This window comes from Onychomys torridus, chromosome 2 (assembly GCF_903995425.1).
Source record: "Onychomys torridus chromosome 2, mOncTor1.1, whole genome shotgun sequence".
Taxonomy (NCBI): Eukaryota; Metazoa; Chordata; class Mammalia; order Rodentia; family Cricetidae; genus Onychomys; species Onychomys torridus.
Window position 1 is genome coordinate 79649023 of NC_050444.1, and position 19241 is coordinate 79668263.

At 41.8% G+C, this 19241-nt stretch overlaps 1 protein-coding gene across 1 annotated transcript in view; it reads left to right on the plus strand.

The window, feature by feature from the left end:
- Positions 1-18726, plus strand: part of Ugcg (UDP-glucose ceramide glucosyltransferase) — a 32765-nt gene extending 14039 nt beyond the window's left edge. The window contains exons 2-9 of the mRNA XM_036179999.1: positions 5924-6065; positions 8597-8699; positions 10238-10339; positions 12383-12495; positions 15530-15708; positions 16787-16873; positions 17485-17674; positions 18266-18726. Of these exons, the coding sequence (XP_036035892.1) occupies positions 5924-6065; positions 8597-8699; positions 10238-10339; positions 12383-12495; positions 15530-15708; positions 16787-16873; positions 17485-17674; positions 18266-18436 (1087 nt within the window). The 3' untranslated portion in view covers positions 18437-18726. The remainder of the gene's footprint in view (positions 1-5923; positions 6066-8596; positions 8700-10237; positions 10340-12382; positions 12496-15529; positions 15709-16786; positions 16874-17484; positions 17675-18265) is intronic.
- Positions 18727-19241: the final 515 nt, after the last annotated feature.

Here is a 19241-nt window from a genome sequence, read left to right on the forward strand (position 1 = left end):
TCACTCTAACACAATGGTAAACAAAAGAAGCCAGACATAGAAGGAAATTGGACAATTGGACCTGGGGCAGGGGCTGTCCTGATTATGCTGTTGTTTAATGACCTGGGTACAGGTTGTAGGAAGTTTCATCTCAGCAAATTCTGTGCATTGCATATTTATATGCGACTTTATGTACCAGTTTTAAAAAGTACCCATTGTGCCAGGCGGTGGTGGTGCATGCCTTTAATCCCAGCACTCGGGAGGCAGAGGCAGGCAGATCTTTGTGAGTTCGAGGCCAGCCTGGTCTACAGAGTGAGTTCCAGAAAAGGCATAAAGCTACACAGAGAAAACCCTGTGGGGGTGGGGGGAGGAGAAGTACCCATTGTGACAGAAAGGTCAAGGACATAATCCATACGTAATGGTGGTTTGGCAAAACTTGATTCCCAGTATGAGGCCCAGAAGGAGAAAATGCAGTCTAGAATCCCAGCACAAAGCAAGTCACCTCCTAGGTTTAGGGTGGACACCTGAGAGAAGACCCATGCACTGTACAGATACCATGGGCCCAAATCCACGCTGCCGGCCTACCAAGCAAATAGTCTCTTTATACCATTTTGAAAAATGTTCCTGCAGGTTTGGTTTATAACACACTGGTCACAGTCTAAGGGATTATTTTGCACATGACAGGCAAAGTTGCTGTCCTAGCTCCAGAACACAGTTTTGTTGACGTATCTGAGTTGTATAGCATATGTACAAGTCCCCCTTTTAAAGCACAAGTCATTGGCAGTAGGTATTGTGTCTGTTAAGCATTGTATCTCAAATATAAAGGGTGCTATCTAGCATACACTGGGGCTCAGACTCTGGTGTTCAATAAACAGTGCTATGTCTAGTGTGGAGTAATGCTGTGTGCTAAGCTTATTGCTAAATTTGCGTGGTTTTGATTAGGCATTTGTTTATGGTTTTGATAAAAATATTTCAAGTAACCTGCACCAAAGAGCGTTGTCAGTTGTACTACATAAAGTCAAAACAGTGTTCTCGAAAGTGGGGTGTATCCTCTAGGAAGGGTGAACTCCACATAGGTCTCTTGGCATTGGGAAAGAAACACTAAGGAGTGATTGGACAAAGAGAAGCAGCATGATACGGTTTTAATTTGTGAGAAATTCCAGATACGGTCCTTATCCATTCTCTCTGTCCGTGAACCTAGAAGCAGTAATGAGTCTGGACAGCAGTCCTTCCTATATTATCATTATTAAAAGCTCAAGAGAAAGGAGTTATATCAATATTCCTAAGTAAGGCATCTTAATAAAAAGGGGGAGAAGGAAGTAGGGCTTACTTTAAACTTGCACCCAGATCTAAAAGTTACAAGACCATGTTAGTCTAGAAGACCTCCATTGCTGCTGTTAACTTAGCTGCAGCCTGCCAGGCACAGTGGGATTATTAGGGGACTGCATTTGTCTGTGAATTGATCGGTCAGCACTTTACACGAGAGTTTGGAGACACTTTCTTAGCACTCAATAGACCAATAGGTCTGAATCACTAGATTTCGTCATATGGGGGGTTCCTCAAATTAGAAATAGCTACCATTTGATTCATTTCACTTCTGGGTGGGCACCAGAAGGCACTCAGGTCAGCACATAGTAGATAGACTTACAGACTCATATTTATTGAAGCTTGTTTGCAATAGCCCACCTAGAGTCTGACTAGTTAGCTGTCAGCAGATAAAGAAAAAAATGGTATACTTTTTTTTTTTTTATTCAACCACACAGAACAACAAAATTATGTCATTTGCAGGGAAGTGGGTAGAACTAGAGAGCATCATGTTCAGAGAAATTAGCCAGACTCAAATACCATGTTTTCACTCATATGCAGAATCAAGATTAGTAATAATAATAGGTGTATGTGAGGGGCATGGTAAAGAAACTGCCTTCATGACCATGCCAATATTGGGGGCAAGGTTTTTATTGTTAATAAAAGAGAACATCCAGAGGCATCTGGGAGAGTCCAGAGCAAAGAGAAAGAAAGCAGAATGAACAAGGCCAGAGCTATCTGCAAGAAAAGCAGAGAGAATAGTGAAGAGAGCTGATGGGCAGGGGGAAATCTTTCTATGGAGAACAGATGGCTATCTGGAGGAGGGGGACCAGGCTCTGAGATGGATAACAAGTACTTGTGAGTAGAGACTGAAGGAACCTGGAGGCCAGCATAGGCTTTGATGTGCAACCACTGGTACCTGCCCCTCCTGCCAGAGGCAAGGGAAATGGCTCCTTTTCGGAATGGGGAACCCATTTCACACACACCTGAGGGGATGCAGGCTTTTAGCTAACCACCAGAAACCCCTCTGCAGTTATTTCTAGACATACATATTTCCTGAGACCTAATAATAATAACAAGGCATGAAAACAGAACGGGGACTCTAGAGACAGTTAGGAACAGAAGGAGGGGTTCAAGAGAAAGTAATGGGAAGCAGGGAATATGGTCCAAGTACATGTTATCCTAGCAGAAAAATGTCATAATAAAACACATTCTTTTAGCCAGGTTGTGGTGGCACATGCCCTTAATCCCAGCACTTGGGGAAGCAGAGGCAGGCAGACCTATGGAGCAAGTTCCAGGACAGACAGGGAGGGATACACAGAGAAACCCTGTCTCAAAAGTCAAAAAAACAAAACAAACACATAACAACATGTTCTTTTGATGAGTAGAAATGGGCCTTTGTCCTGTCGTCTTCATCACATACTCCTGTCATCATTTCTGGGGTTGTGTTTGTTTTGTCTTTATTCTCTATTCTCTATGATGCATTCCCGGTAGTTTCCTCAAATCCAGTGTCCAGTGCTGTCTTCTACTCATGCGTGCAGTTTTATGTCTTATCTGAGCTTTGGGCTGCTCGTGGCATAGGACAGTGGTTCTCACCTTCCTAATGCTGTGGCCCTTTAATACAGTTCCTCGTGTTGTGGTGACCCCAGCCATAACATTATTTCCCTTGCTATGTTATAACTGTAATTTTGCTACTGTTGTGAATTGTAATGTAAATATCTGTGTTTTCAAACAGTCTTAGGGGTCAGGTGACCCCAAAGGGGTCGTGACTCACAGATTGAGAACCACTGGCTGCTGGCAGTGGTGGTGCATGCCTTTAATCACAGTACTCTGGAGGCAGAGACAGGTGGATCTCAGAGTTCGAGGACAGCCTGGTCTGCATAGTGAGTTCCAGGACAGCCAGGGCTGTGACACAGAGGAACCCTGTCTTAAAAAAGAACCACTGGCAGAGGTGCATGCTTTGCACTTGGTTCTTTTTGTGTGTTCCTGGTTGTCTTGACAGGGTCTCATTCCTTCTCTGCAATTGCCTTCTGGGCCCAAGACTCCAAGAGATGTTTTCAGGAAGACTCTGTCTTCTCATGCCTCAGCAACAGAATCTAAGATAAGCAGTGTCTCCGACTTCCTCTAGGGCCTAGAGTTTTCTGCTCTTTCTTTCAAGGATTCCAGACACTGATGGATTTTTTATCTTCCTTCCAGCAGGCTTGTCGCATTTCTAGATTGCCAGCCTACTGTCGTTGTACACTTGGGCTCCAGCCTGAGTCACTGAGGAGCTTTTCCTTTAGTTACACACACTGCATTCTGTGTGTGTACTCTGTCAGTTCCATTTTCAAAATCTCTTGAAGGCCCAGACAGGTGACTTTGGCCTGTAATCTCCACTGTTGAGAGGCTGAGGCAGGAGGATCAGGAGTTCGAGGCCAGGCTGTGCTACACACAGACTGTGTCAGTCTCAGGAAGGATGGGTAAAAATGAGCAACTGGTAATGCTGGTAAATGTGATGGGATGGGATGGGCGGGGAGTGACGGGAAATTTTATGAGACCCTCACTATTTTTGTGATTTCCGCCATGTTACAGGTCCAGGCAGCTAAACCAGGTGAACCTCGTTCACTCCTGCAATCCAGATGCCCTTTTACCTGATGGTTGCTGCACACACCTACCTGGTCTGCCATTTTGTTAGAAATGGGGAAGATGTATTTGTGTGTATGTGGTCATTAAGTGTTAGATCCTGGTTTTGCTTCCATTGAACGCTGTAGGTGAACCCTGTAGATCAGTATTTTCTAACATGCCGTGGCCTGGCATTTTGACAAACTACTAAGAAAAATAAATTGCTGGTCACTGCCCGGGTGTTGTGGTAATGTGAAATAGCTATGTTTTAAGTTTTCTGAAAGCCATCTCTCAACTTCTTCTCATTGCGAAGCAGCAAAGCACCTGGTGGGGTCAGTCCACTCTTGGATGATGATCCAACATGTCCTAGCATTTGGTGTTGTGGGTCAGAGGTTAACACTGCTCTCATTCTTTAAACTTGTTGATTTACATTTTCCTCTTGTTGGCAGCCTAGTTTCTTCCACACAGATGTGTGTGTAGGTGCTCGCCATGTGCACCCTGCTTTCCTCTGTGAACATAAGCTGGCTGGTCTGCGTGGAGTACTGTGCCTCCAGTCATCCGTACATTTGTGGGACACTTCTGAATTGAAGATGTGATGATGCTAGTGGGGCTTTTGGTCTTCACACTCCTGGTAGGGCTGTCCTCTGGCTGGAGTGATTCTAAGATGTCATTGATTGCAGAGATGTTAAAGTGTGGCGACACCTGGGGCCCAGGACACCTTGTAGATGGACCCATGAGTACTCCCACTCTAATTACCGCCAACTGCCTGGGGACTAGCTGATGAGATGGACCTGCACTGTGCTAAGTACAGAGGGAGAACTGGGCACATCCCCCCTTCCCCAGTTGACTGAGCATCCCTCATTAGCAGCTGTATTGTCTTTAGCATGGTGGACCAGTGGTGCGAACATGAGCCAGCTTCTCTGTGAACTGGTGGTGCTGGTATATCGTCTGCTGCCTCGAAGACACATTTTTTTGATCTGTGTTGTTTTTTTCCCTTCCTTCAGCCTTCTACCCTGCCAGCCTGAGCTCGTTGCCCTTAGACGTTCCATATGCCGTATTCCTGTGCGTCTGTGCGGCCTGCCTGCTGCTGCCGCACAGCCATTTCTCAGAGCATGCGCATCACACGTCCATAGTCTTTAGTGCATATAGTACATAGAGAGCTTTTACCTACTTTAATAGTTCTCTGGCTCCGTCATGGCAGTCTGAGAGGTAGGGCAGTCATGTTGGCTGGCAAGGGGATCTGAACTCAAGCCCTTGTGCTCACATGGCAGACATCTCACCACTAAAACTGTCTCCCAAGGCCTGCCATTCATCTCTGGAGTGTGCATCTACTGAGGGCCTGCTCTGTGACCCGTGGTTACTAAGTGCTGAGGGCACAGCAGTGAGTGAGTAACCTGCAGGGAGCCTCTGTGCACGGCTCTTCCCCGGGACATCCGTTCCTCTGCCTTCTGGTTTTCCTAAACTGAAAGCTTGTTTTGTCCATCTTCTTTTTCAGGCCTCCTTCTCAGAAGGACGTCAGCTTTGAAAATTCTCATCTTAGTGTTGGGGTGTTGCACAGTGGGTAGAGGGTTTGGCCAGTGCAGATGAGGCCCTCCCTGGGTTTGGTCCCATAAACTCAGAGGGGTGGTACCTGCCTATAATCCTATTACTCAAGATTCAAGAGTGTCCTTGGCAATATGAGACCCCGTCTTTAACACACACACACACACACACACACACACACACAAATGAACAAACAAGAAAACCCCCCAAAACAGAAAAGCAGCTCCCTTGAGGTGCGCAAGCAAAGCTTTGGGGGCATGTCTTGCTTTGTTCTGTCTGCCTCTCTTTCTTTTGATCCTTGTGCTTAATTAAGCCTTTATTAAAATATTTAACCCCAACTCTGCTTCAAAAGAATAAGAAAGGAAAGGGTAGGAAAACCCTGTTTAGTGATCAGCGGCGATTTATTGGTGTTCTGCTGGGTGCTTCCTTTTGATCTAGCACCGACACATCCTCCAGAAATAACTCAGGTTCTGTTTTGTTCTGGTTTTGTTTTTAGCCGATTGCACCTCAACAAGAAGGCAACAGACAAGCAGCCGTCCAGCAAGCTCCCTGGAGTCTCTCTTCTGAAACCGCTGAAGGGGGTGGATCCTAACCTAATCAACAACTTGGAGACATTCTTTGAACTGGATTATCCCAAAGTAAGTAGAGTGCTGTGCCTGCGAGTCTGTGGGTTTGGTTCTTGTTGTTTGTTTTTTTCTCATAGAAACATTGGGAATTTCAACACTGTATACAAGGTGAAAGTACTGATGTTTTAGATTCATAAAACTAAAGTAAACTTGGCTAGCAATAAGAAAGTTGGAAAGTTTTCAAGTCCATATTCTATAAGTGAATACCAAGGAAACGTTTATTTTTGTGAATGGAAAAATATTTTGTTGATTATGAACAAATCTCAGCATCTGACTTAGAATCCGCGTGTTTTTGATGTGGAATGGAACCTCACATTTTGGTTTTTCTGCCGTCGTCCCGTCTCAAAGCTCAAGGAACAAGTTCCATGTGGCTCCTATCATGTTCTTGTGTATTTAAATTGGAAAGGGAAGTGTGTTGATTTTCAGTATGAAATGGGTAACAGCATATGCAGAGGCTGGTCCTACCCTAGTATAGTTTAGTTTCTGAAGCAGAAAGCCAGAGGCATCCAAAGGAGACTTGTTCCGACAGTATCCTACTTTAAAGACACCAACACAGTGCTCCGTGCAGCACGTAACCATCTGGTTCTTTAGTACAGACACCCTACCCGGCATCACCTTTCAAAGCGTTGAGTTTAGAGGTATTTTCTGTAAAACCTTCTCCTGTCTGTGCACCTCCTTTCACTCAGAAGTTACCCGAATGAACTCCCAAATGGACCTGTCAGCTGTTCTGGGCCAGCAGCTGTCAGAGTTCATGTATAGGATTTATAGTCTATATCTGTAATCCAAATATAAACGTTTCTGTGAAACCCGGAGTATAAAGTAGTTCTTTATAAATAGTGTACATATATTTGTGATAGATGTATGTGTATGTACATGTGTATGTGTGTATGTACATGTGTATGTATGTGTGTATGTACTTGAGAGAGTAGGAGGTTTCTCAGTAGAGCACTTGCCTGCATGCACGAAGCCCTGGGCTCCATCACCAGTGATACATAAACTAGATGTGGATATAGTCCCAAAGCCATAGTCCCTGATTCACAGGGAATTTGAGGCCAGTGTAGGCTATATGAAGCAAGTGGAGGGAAAAAAAAAAGATAATTTTGCTTGATATGCCGTATAGTTAACTCACATATTAAAATATATTTTAAGACTTAGAGTATAAGCCTATATCCATTACTTATAGAATCATTGCTTAGAAGCGAGCGCTTCCTTCCACCTCGCTTCTTCTTACCTGAGAAGCAGAAGTAGTACCTATCATAAAGTATAATAAGCAAGGAACTCTTCAGGGTGAGCCTGGCTGAGCGGCTTCTTAGGAAGAAAGCTAGCTGTTAGTTTTGCCCTTTAAGAAGTCACTTAATCTTTCTAATCCTCATTATTAAAGACACGTCTTTCTCCACTAAGTGTTTGCAGACATCAGAAAGCTTGTAGACCCCGCCCTCTGGGGAAGTTTCAGGGGTGTGGTAGGAACAACAGCCTTTGCTCTCTTAGACTTTCATCCGGTCTTTGAGGCCAGATGATTAATGATTGTTTAACCCTTCTTGAGTAGCACTTTTGATCAATCACCAATGGATACTGGATAGAACTTATAGAAAGAGGTAGAAATCATGAGGGACACATTCTGGTTTTCACTGTCTTCTCCCACTCTGCTGACTAGAGCTTAGTTGACTTTAGTCCTGGCTCTGTTGTGCTCAGCCACAGCTGTCTTTTTTGCCAGTTTTGGGTGAGATAAGAGGTATGCTGAAGACATGAGTATTTTGTTTCTGCTTTTTGAGTTTATATACTTAGAAAGAAGTAAACGGAATGGGCTTTCCTGTGGCTTGAGTGAGTCCCTGGGATGGGATGTAAGCACATCAAAGGTTACGGGACAGTTTGGGCAGGGCCATTCAAACGTTCAGAAATGCCTTTCCAACTAAATAGCATTGAGCAAAATGAAATTCTGGATGTTTTTATATTTATGAGGTCAGAGAAGTATGCATTTCAGAGTAGTAAGTGTTCAGTCAAATTTATTTTATCTAAAAAAAAATTTAAACAGCAATATAAAATAAAATAAAATCTAATCATATTTGTTCTTTATGGGCCTTTCTCTGTCATTTGCAGTACCTTCATGAAGTGATGCTACATTCTAGGGTAGAGATTCTGGAGAGCAGGGAGTGTGCTTGGCTTGGATTCTTCTCAGTGTAGTTTTTACACTCCTGCACATCTTGTAAGCATTGGGTGCATGTTCAGTGGTGCAGGTCATGAACAAGCTTGATATGCAGGTTGTTATTGGGGTGGGGCCTGTCAGAGAAGGACAGGCGTCAACCTCAGGCACTGCCAGGCTCTTCCTCCTGCTGACAGACAGATCCTTGGCCTGGAGAAGCTGTCTCCACCCAAGCAACACTTGTCATAAGCACCTCTATCCCTTAGGATTCCTCCCTAAGCTTGCAAACTGTATGTACACATTTGCTTCTTTTTCTTACAGTTTTTGATCAATCTAGAAATGCTCACAGTGAGTGCTTATTTTCTACGAGGTTAATTAATGTTAAATTTCTTCTTTTGACTAGTATGAAGTACTCCTTTGTGTACAAGATCACGATGATCCAGCCATTGATGTATGTAAGAAACTGCTTGGAAAATACCCAAATGTTGATGCTAGATTATTTATAGGTAAGAATCAAAGTTTATGTCAGCCATTTTGCTTTGGTAGTTTTAAATATCAGTCATCTTCTCTGCATTAAACTCTAGATCGGGCACTTGGTAACGTTAGATAGCGTGCTTGCTTTAAGTGTGTTTTCTGGGGAATGTGAAAGATAGTTGTAGTCCTTCAAGGAATGTTGTGGGGGAAGAAGTCTTGGTTACCAAATGACACACCCACAAGTATATCTTACTCAATAATCAGGTATGGGTATTTGTTGTTTTGGTTTGTTGGTTTTGTTTTTTTCTGAAATCTTTTTTTTCCTTTTGTTCTATTTTGATTTTCCCCTCAGTCCATGGGAGTCTAGTTGCAGGCTCTTGGCCACTTGAGCAGTGTTGGGCTTGGGCTCCATCTCATGGAGTGGCCTTAATTCCAGTTAGATAGTGGCTGGTCACTTTCCAAATTGTGATGGTACTGCTATAGTAGCATTCTTGCAGGCAGGTGTTTCCTTTCTCCTCTGGTAGTGTGCAGAGTACCTTCCGACACCGCGAACACTAGTCAGTGGCGGAAGACTCCGGGTAGTCGCCAGCTCAGTTTCTCCATGTTTAGTGAGTTACGTAGGTGTTGCCTTCAGCAATGGGGCCTTACCATCAGTTCGCGGAGAACAACCTATAGCCTTGGCAACAGCCTGGGTTTCTTGGAGGATTTCAAGGGACCCCTTTGGCCAACAACTTGATTAGTTGTAACCGATTCCCAGACTGGAGATTTCGTTTGGTGGGGAGTTTGTGTAGTCAGGGCTTTGCCTCTCCTGTTTGGTGACTCCGTTTAGATTGCTTTCATCTGGGTATATAGTTTAAGAAGCTTCTACTATATCAGTTTTCCACGCGCCCTCAGTTGACCCTTAGTTGTAGCCGGCCCTCCTGTGGGGTTTTTAATGTTTGTTTTGTTTTCAATTATCTCCCTCCACTAAATAAAATGTGTGTATTTATGATAATGTATAGTGTGATGTTTTAAAATATGTATATACTGTGGAGTGGCTAGTCAAGTTAAGTAGCATGTGTACTTAGCACACTGATTTGTGATGAGGAATCTGGCTGCTATGATACCATTATGTTGTACATGATATTAAGCATCAGCTCATAGTGTTAGTGGAAGAATTTGTAAATTAGAAAACAGACTGGGGCTGGGTGGTGGCGGCGCACGCCTTTAACCCCAGCACTCAGGAGGCAGAGGCAGGTGGATATCTGTGAGTTCGAAGCCAGCCTGGTCTACAGAGTGAGTTCCAGGAAAGGCGCAAAGCTACACAGAGAAACCCTGTCTCAAAAAAACCAAATGAAGGAGGGAAGGAAGGAAGGAACGAAGGAACGAAGGAACGAAGGAAGAGTGGATTGTCAAAGATAAAGTCAAAATTCCTTTTTTGTGAATGAGTAATTTTTACCGATATATTGTGAGTAATGGGGAATATTTAAAAATTAAAAATGTTTAAATTATGAAACATGGCAGTACTTTTTCTTTCTTGCTTCATCATGTATATTTTCAGCATATTATCATTGTACTTTTGCATCTTTAGGTGGCAAAAAGGTTGGCATTAATCCTAAAATTAATAATTTGATGCCGGGATATGAAGTTGCAAAATATGATCTCATATGGATTTGTGATAGTGGAATAAGAGGTGAGGTTTTCTTATTTTATATAACTATTCATTTGATGATAAAATCCCTAAAACATTTTGAAAATACATTATTTATCAGTCTTCGGTTTGCTTGATAATTTACTTCAGCATTATTTATGGTATTATGTCAGTTTTACTCACCTAACCTAGGTGCTACATGTATTAAAATGTTTGCATTTTGAAGAGAAAATTTCAACCATTAGAAAAGTAGTCATGCTCCATTATCCCATCTGTAGCCTTGCTCTGGTGTAACATTTTTTTATTTGTTGGATACTTTTGCTTGCATCTTGGATGTCTGTAATGCACTATTTTACCCAAAGAGTCAGATCAATGAGCTCATGTTTCCTAAAATACATAAATTCATTAAAAGACATTTATGTCTTTTTTTTTTTAATTTATTTAGATTTTAGCAAGAAGGTTTTTTGTTTGTTTGGTTTGGTTTCTTTTCTTTTTTTTTTTTTTTAATGGTTATTTTTGAGGCCTGTTGAGACAGAGTCTCATTATGCAGTATTGGAATTCACTAGGTAGACCAAGCTGACCTTGAACCTGTGGCTATTTTGCCTCTCTCTGACTACTGAAATAAGATATGAGCTACTGTGTCTGTTGCAAAGAACCTTTTATGTACCACACTTGGGATTTATAGGTGTAAACATTTGTATTAAACTCTATAGTATTTTTGTTAGATTGAGTTCCTGGGCCTCAGTCCTAGTGATGACTTAGTGGCCTAAGAGTTTGTTATCCCGACTGTCCTGGAGGAAATGTTGTCAATATGCCTGGCCTCTACCTGATGGCTTCCACCAGCACCCTTCCCCCTTATCAACTTTCCAAATGTCACTTATGAAGACTTGTTCCTAGTTGAGAACCACTCCCTAAAATAGGGATTTTTGTTAACCCAAGTCTCATGCATGACCACCAAGCTATGGCCACAGCCCCGGACTACCCCTAACTCAGGATCTTTCTCTTGCCACAACCTCTTGAGTAGCCAGGACTACAGGCTTGCATCATGAGGCTCTCTTACCAAAGGGTATTTTTTTCTAAAGATTTTATTTACTTATTGTGTACACAAAAGAGGGTGCCAGATCTCATTACAGATGGTTGTGAGCCACCATGTGGTGCTGGGAATTGAACTCAGGACCTCTGGAAGAGCAGTCAGTGCTCTTAACCTCTGAGCTATCTCTCCAGCCCCACCAAAGGGTATTTTAAGGCATAGACACAACTCTTGCTGTTCTATGCCTTAGATTTAATTCTTAACAAATAGACGGACATAAAAACAGCCATGTAGGATTTGAGGTGTTTGCCATTTGAAGGTTGGACATTGGTTCAAATTTTTCATTACCTTAAGCTATAAATCTAAAAATTAACATTCAATATTATTACATATTAATGAGGAGTGTTAGAAGTTGAAGTCTCATGGCCCAAATTCATGTTCAGTCTTCATGTTGTTAATTTGGTTATGTTAATTTAATTTATGTTTACCATGCCTTCCCAATTCTATGTGCTATTGTGGGGTCAGGTATATATTACTCCCACTGAGCAAGTAGACTCACTCCTGTAGCTAAAGAGTATGTGGAAGACCTGAGGTCATCTGACCTGCTCCTGACCATAGGACATTGTCTTTATTCCAGTTTGGGAGTTCTGACATAGACTCTGGTACCTCATTAGGGAGGAAGTTGTCAGGCCTCTGAGGTCACTGCCAGCTGTCTCTGAATCAGCCTCACTTTGAGTTTTAGAAGGTGGTTCTAGACTGTTGATTTCAATAAAGTCAACTTATTAAGCTTAGTAATGTTCTTTCAAAGAAAACAGAAACTACCTCTGGCACATATTAGGTCTACAACTCAGGCTAAAAATGTGTGGCTTTTTGAAATTTTATGTTCTCAGAATAAACTATTGCTATTTATTAAATCCAAATGTTCAGACAAATATGTTTTATTGTAGTTTAATAGCAATTCACAAAATATTACATTAACGGATATTTTACTAAAAACTTGTGCTTTTTTTTTTTTTCTCTTTCCCTATCCCCACCTTTTTCCCCCTAAATTTTAGTCATTCCAGACACATTAACTGACATGGTCAATCAAATGACAGAGAAGGTGGGCTTGGTTCATGGACTGCCTTATGTAGCAGACAGACAGGGCTTTGCTGCCACATTAGAGCAGGTAAGTACAATGTATATATAAATTGTGACACCAGCAACATTGGTCTCCATCAGACGGGACTACATGACCTTAGCTGTATTGCCCATGTGGGAGTCTGCAGAGAGCACTCTTGTTCCTCAGAGAGGAAGTTCTCAGATCCCTGGGGTCACATACTGCTGAGCTGCCCTCACCCGTGATAGAAAAGGCTGTGCTTAGGAAACTGCTGGCGGTCCACCCCAAGCTGCACACGCATTTTCCTCCATAACATTTTTACTGAGTTCTAGACGTTTACTCCAGACTACTGACTTACATAATGTTCTTTTCAACTGAAAAGTATTTTGTCACATACTATAAAGTACTTCAGATACAACAATAAGAAAACATTGTTCTTGCAAATCTTTATTTAAATTAAAAAAAAACACTTTGATTTCCTTCTAGAATAAATTATCTTGAAAAATGTCTTCTCCTCTGCCTCCTCCTCCTCCTCCTCCTCCTCCTCCTCCTCCTCCTCCTCCTCCTCCTCCTCTCTTGTGTAGGGAATGGCAAATGATACTGAGACACAGAAGCATGCTACCCCCAGCACCACTATTTACAGCAGTTAAGGTTCAGTTTCATTTGGCCATTTTTGGCACTTGTGATGGTTTTTGATTTTATGTTTTTCTTATGTGCCCTTTGAAAAAGCTCTAGAAGCAATTTGTGTATTAGTTTTGTCACTTCACGAGCTTTTCCCACATTAAAGCTGCACAAAGGGCATTTTTACTGGCTGCCTCCTAATCTCTCACATCTACTCCTGCACTGTTAAACAGAAAGCAAGGCTTGCCTTTGTGTCACAGGGGAAGACTCTTGGTTTCGGCTTTGATGTTTATCCACTTCCTCTTCTGCACATCTTATATTCACTTGATTATTTTTTCTAATTGCCACAAATCTGAAAGTGTGAAGGCACATTATTGTTAGAACTTTGATTTGACCTCTGGCAATTAGATCTCTGTCCTTGTCTCTCTTCCTCTGACTCTCGTGTATATGCGTGCTCAGGTGTGTGTAGTGTGTAGGGGGATGAATGTGCATGTGTGTGTGGATGTTAAAGGTCAATATCAGGTTTCTTCCTCGGACACTTCCCACCTTATTTTTTGAGACATGGTCGCTCACGGCATCTGGAACTTCCCAGTTTGACTAGCCTGGCTGGCCAGCAAGCTCCAGGGATCCCCAGGATCAGTTTCCACAAAACTGGGATTATCGGTGCATACCACATCTAGCTTTTTTTATATGTGTGCTGGGTATATAACCGAAGTCATCATGTTTATGTGGCCCTGACTTTGCCAACTGAGCCATTTCCTCAGCCCCGTGGTCTCTTTCTTAACACTGACTTGGGAAATATTTCTCCTACTGCAAGAAATTGTTAGTCTTAAAATCTTGAGGTTTTGGTTGATAAAATGAACATCAGGTAGCTGTTTTAAAATAAAATACTATTGGTCCTTTTACTTTAGAAATATCCACATAGATATTTATGTCAATGAAAGACACCCCTAGGATGCACACAGTCTACTATTCTTAGAATGAGTGGAGATCCAACCAGAAGAATCTTCCTAGGTGATAAAGAAACGTTAAATCCAACTTCTAGTCCCTCCTGGTACTCTGGCCTCGGTTAACTGCTTAAGGGTTAAGGTGGATGCTTCTGGTCTTAGCAGTTAGGTTTGACTCAGTCACAGAAGCGCCATTGCTTCAGTGGCGTTTGAATTGGGCATAGGTCGCAGTGATTCCTTGTAAAATCCTGTTGTTCTGTACTTGAATAACTACCGTTAGGAAAGTCCACTGTGCCAGGGGATGGTAGAACACATCCCAGCACTTGGGGTTCAGAGGCAGGCGGAACTCTGAGTTCAAGGCTAGCTTGGTCTACAGAGGGAGTTCCAGGACAGGACAACCAGAGCTATGCAGAGAAACCCTATCTTGAAAAAAATAAAATAAAAAGAAAGAAAGCAAGCCCACTGCTCCGTACTTGAAGCTAATTAGAAAAGGCAGCACATCGATGCATAGATAAATAAGAAATAGGGGTATGTCTAACAAAGTAGGGTGGTGGCATCCAGTTCCACTGTTGGTTGTATCAACTTGTGTATCTCAGGACTTAGAGTGTTGTAGAGAAAGAACAATAAGAAATTAGGGGCTGGAGAGATGGCTCCACAGTTAAGAGTAAGTACTGTTCTTGCAGAGGACCAGAACTGGGTTCTCAGCACCCAAGATGGGCAGCTCTCAGTGTCCTACAACTCCCATCTCCAGAGGATTCTGATCCTCCAACCTCCATAGAACCTGTGTTCAGGTGCACGTCACCCCCAACAGATGAATATATAGAATTAAAAATAACTTTAAGAGAAATAGAAGCCAGGCGGTGGTGGTGCATATGTTTAATCCCAGCACTCGGGAGGCAGAGCCAGGTGGATCTCTGTGAGTTCAAGGCCAGCCTGGGCTACCAAGTGAGTCCCAGGAAAGGCGCAAAGCTACACAGAGAAACCCTGTCTCGAAAAACAAAAACAAAAACAAAAAAAGAAAGAAATAGAAAATAGAATTATCCTGAACATTGGTACACCTATACATGGTCTGTGTATGTGTCTACATGCACACACACACACACACACACACACACACACACACACTTACATGCCATTAGATATTATAAAATCAGGAGACATTAAGTGTTTGTTGATATTTTATATGCCAGTTAATATTTACTCCTATTTTTATTTCCAAATTTCATTTTATTTGGATTTATCTTTTAATCCATCAATTTTAGAAAAGATAATATTTACCCAAGTGTAGAATATGCTTTTTCCCCTCAAGGTAAATATTTCTTGGTAATGATGATAGCAAGAGCAGTCAGCCGAACAGATCACTAACTGCTTGGACTACAGTAATGCAGTTATGTGCTTTTTTATCCAGGGAGCTGATGTGAACATATTAGGATACTCACTCAGTCATATTTAACAGAAAGCCTTAGGAAAAGTTTACAAGCACCATGCTTTTAACATTAAAACCTAATTGATTATGTCTGTGTTTCCTTGGGCAGGTGTATTTTGGAACTTCACACCCAAGATCCTATATCTCTGCCAATGTAACTGGCTTCAAATGTGTGACGGGAATGTCTTGCTTAATGAGGAAGGACGTGCTGGATCAGGCGGGAGGGCTGATAGCCTTTGCGCAGTACATCGCTGAAGATTACTTCATGGCCAAAGCCATAGCTGACCGGTAAGGAAATTGAATTATTTTTAGTATCTAGCTTATTTCTGTTGGCTTATCCTTTCTGCTTCAAGCATGGGTTCGGGCTATTTTATTTGATTATTTCTGCTAGTGACTACAAAAGCTAGTAATTTTTGGCAGAGCGTTCATATTCAGTATGCATAGGTAGGCACTAGTGCGTTCCCCCTTTCCTCCAGCTGCTGTAGTGTAGAGCGGTTAACAGGAAGCTTTTGAGAGAATGTAGGTAGAAATTCCTATGTGTTTCAGAAAAACTAATGGTATCATTTGAAAAGTCAACTTTCTACAATTTTTAAAAAAATCTTATTTTATAAATATGGGCGTTTTACCAGCACGTATGTACACCATGTGTGCGTCTGGTGCCCCTGGAGGTAAGAAGAGGGCATCTGATCCCCTGGAACTGGAGTTGCCAATGGTTGTGAGTCACCACATGGGTTCTGGGAATCGAACCTAGGTCCTCTGCAAGACTAACAAGTGCTCTTAAACTACTGAGCGATCTCTCCAGCCCCAAACTGTGGAATTTATTAGCCCTTTATTTCATGTTTCACTAATAAGCCTCCTCATGACTTAGCATTTCTGTGTCCCAGAAAATTTGTTTGGGTTTAAAGGAGATCACTGCCTTGTATGATCTCTTATTTTTAAAAAAAAAAAAAATTTTTTTTTTTGACATAGACTGTATTCTTCAAAGTTCTTCCATATGATGTCTGTGAGATTCATGATCACCTAGTGTCTTCTATGAGACACAATGCACACACGCACAGGGGAGCAATCAGAGACAAAACTGTTGAGTACAGAGCCTTCTCACTGAGCACTCTGACAATGGCAGCACTCAAGTTTCTTGAACGATAAACCTAGGGACTGTAGTTCCTTCTGGCCAGAATGTGATACCATTCTGGGATAATGCAGTGGCTCAGAAACATCCATAGCATCAGGTTGTTTATCTATAAGGACTGAGCTTGTCCTGATACCAGCAACTGCTTACTCTGACAGTGACTAATGAATGCAGAACCAGTCAGACTTGAATGTGTCCATCAACATAGATCATATTATCATTATCTTTCATTTTCAGAGGTTGGAGGTTTGCAATGTCTACTCAAGTTGCCATGCAAAACTCTGGTTCATACTCAATTTCTCAATTTCAATCCAGAATGATCAGGTAAATCAATAAACTAACATTTTGTGCTTCATTAAAAGGAATGTGCATGTGTGATTATGCTACATGATATATATAACATGATTAAAAAATACATCTAGTGCCAGGCATCATGGCTCATGCCTTTAATTAACCCCAGCACTCAGGAGGCAGAGGTAGGCGGATCTCTGTGAGTTCAAGGCCAGTTGGTCTACAGAGTGTGTTCCAGGACAGGCACCAAAACTACACAGAGAAACCCTGTCTTAAAACACCAAAAAAAAAAAAGAAATGTTGAAACTGAACTCTGTAAATGAATGTATAACCATTTTTATTTACTAAATAAAAATAGAAAAGAGATTCATAAAAGCAAATCTGAGGGCTGGAGAGACCTTGTCTTAAACATATATAAATAAATAAAAAGGAGTATTTCAAAGAGAATAGCCTTTCTGTGACAAGGTTAAAAGTTGATCATTTGTGTGAGTGGTTGGTGGGGGGGGTCTAGGGGGGGTGAGAATGGTTGGGGGCGGGGGTGAGGGTAGTTGTGTTAGTCGGGTGGGTTGATTGTTACTTTGTAACTAGGCTGTTGTCTTAAAGAAAATCCTTTTTGTTTTTTGTTTGTTTGTTTGTTTCTTCAGGTGGACCAAATTGAGAATTAACATGCTTCCTGCTACAATAATTTGTGAGCCAATTTCAGAATGCTTTGTTGCCAGTTTAATTATTGGGTGGGCAGCCCACCATGTGTTCAGATGGGATATCATGGTCTTCTTCATGTGCCACTGCCTGGCATGGTTTATATTTGACTACATTCAACTCAGGGGTGTCCAGGTATGTGGGTTTGTAGTGACTTGGTGAGGGACCAAAACTGTTTTAATTTAGAAAAGGCTGAAGAAAGTCTGAGTCGTTCTTTAGCTTCATACTGAAGAATAAAATATAGATATAAAATGAAACAAAATTTGGAATTTAGTTCAAAAAAATGATGTTAAATGAATATTCAAACAGACTGCAGTTATTTTAATACTGTTTTTTACTAATAATGAGCATTTTTTAGACTATATTGCAAGACAATTATGTCACCCAAGGAGACACCTTAATTTTAGTGGTGCCAAGAGTGGGGTCCCAGGAACTCATTCATCTTTCTCAATGCGCCCGTGTGTGTGTGTGTGTGTGTGTGTGTGTGTGTGTGTGTGTGTGTGTGTGTGTGTCCGTGTGTGTGTGTGTGTGTCCGTGTGTCCTTGTTCCCGTGTACAGGCTTGTCCTCTCTTCTACCAGGTGGGGTCTGGGGATTGAACTCAGGTCATCGGGCTTTGGCAGCAAATATCTTTCCTTGCTGAGCCATATCACCAGCCTAGAGTTTTATTCTGCCACTGTACATTTAGTTTGACAGGAAATAAATTGATTTTTGTTTTTAACTCTCAGGGTGGCACACTGTGTTTTTCAAAACTTGATTATGCTGTGGCTTGGTTCATCCGTGAATCCATGACAATCTACATTTTCCTGTCGGCATTATGGGACCCTACTATAAGCTGGAGAACTGGTCGCTACAGGTTGCGTTGTGGAGGGACAGCAGAGGAAATCCTAGATGTGTAACAAGAGCTCCATGACCGCGCAGAGGACGGATCGGAAGTATTATAAATTATGTTTATAGAAATGCTTCTAAGGACCCACCTTCAGGAGTTTTGTCACATGTATGTTTCGGTATCCGCTCTTTAATTTATTTGCATGGCACTCGCATCTGTGAAAAGGAAAAAACAAAGCAAAACAGGTCTGTAGGCTTGGCCAATAGCAGAGTTTGTGGAAGTAGAGAATCAAGACAATTGGTTCTAGGAAACTGGGTTTGTTTTTTGTTGTTGTTGTGTTTGTTTGTTTTTTTAAATAAATATATATATACATATATATATGTGTATATATATATATATATATGTACACACACACACACACACACACACACACAGACTGCTCTGCAGCAGACACTATGACAGTATCCTTCAGTAGGGAAAGTTTCTTACCTGAGTGGACTCACTACCATCTGTATAGGCAGGACAGTAGCAGCTCTGTGAGAGAAGGGGACAGTCGCTCCTCCCTGTGTAAAGTGAATGGTGTTTCACAGGGAGGCGCCGACTGAGAGACTTTTTCATGCTTTATGCCTACCTCTTGTACTTGCTGCAGAGCAAGCAGAAGTTAGAAGTTGTGATACGGTAGCTAGGCCTTGCAAAAACAAATGGAAAACTTTAAAAAGTAATAATAATAGTAATAATAAGAGCTGGAGTCTAGTATTTATATGAATCTGTGAGGTTTTTTGGGTTGTTTTTTTTTTTTTTTTTTTTTTTTGTGTCTCACTGCAATGAACCAAAAGTGGCTGAGATTGGTTTTTAATCATAACCATGAATTGAAG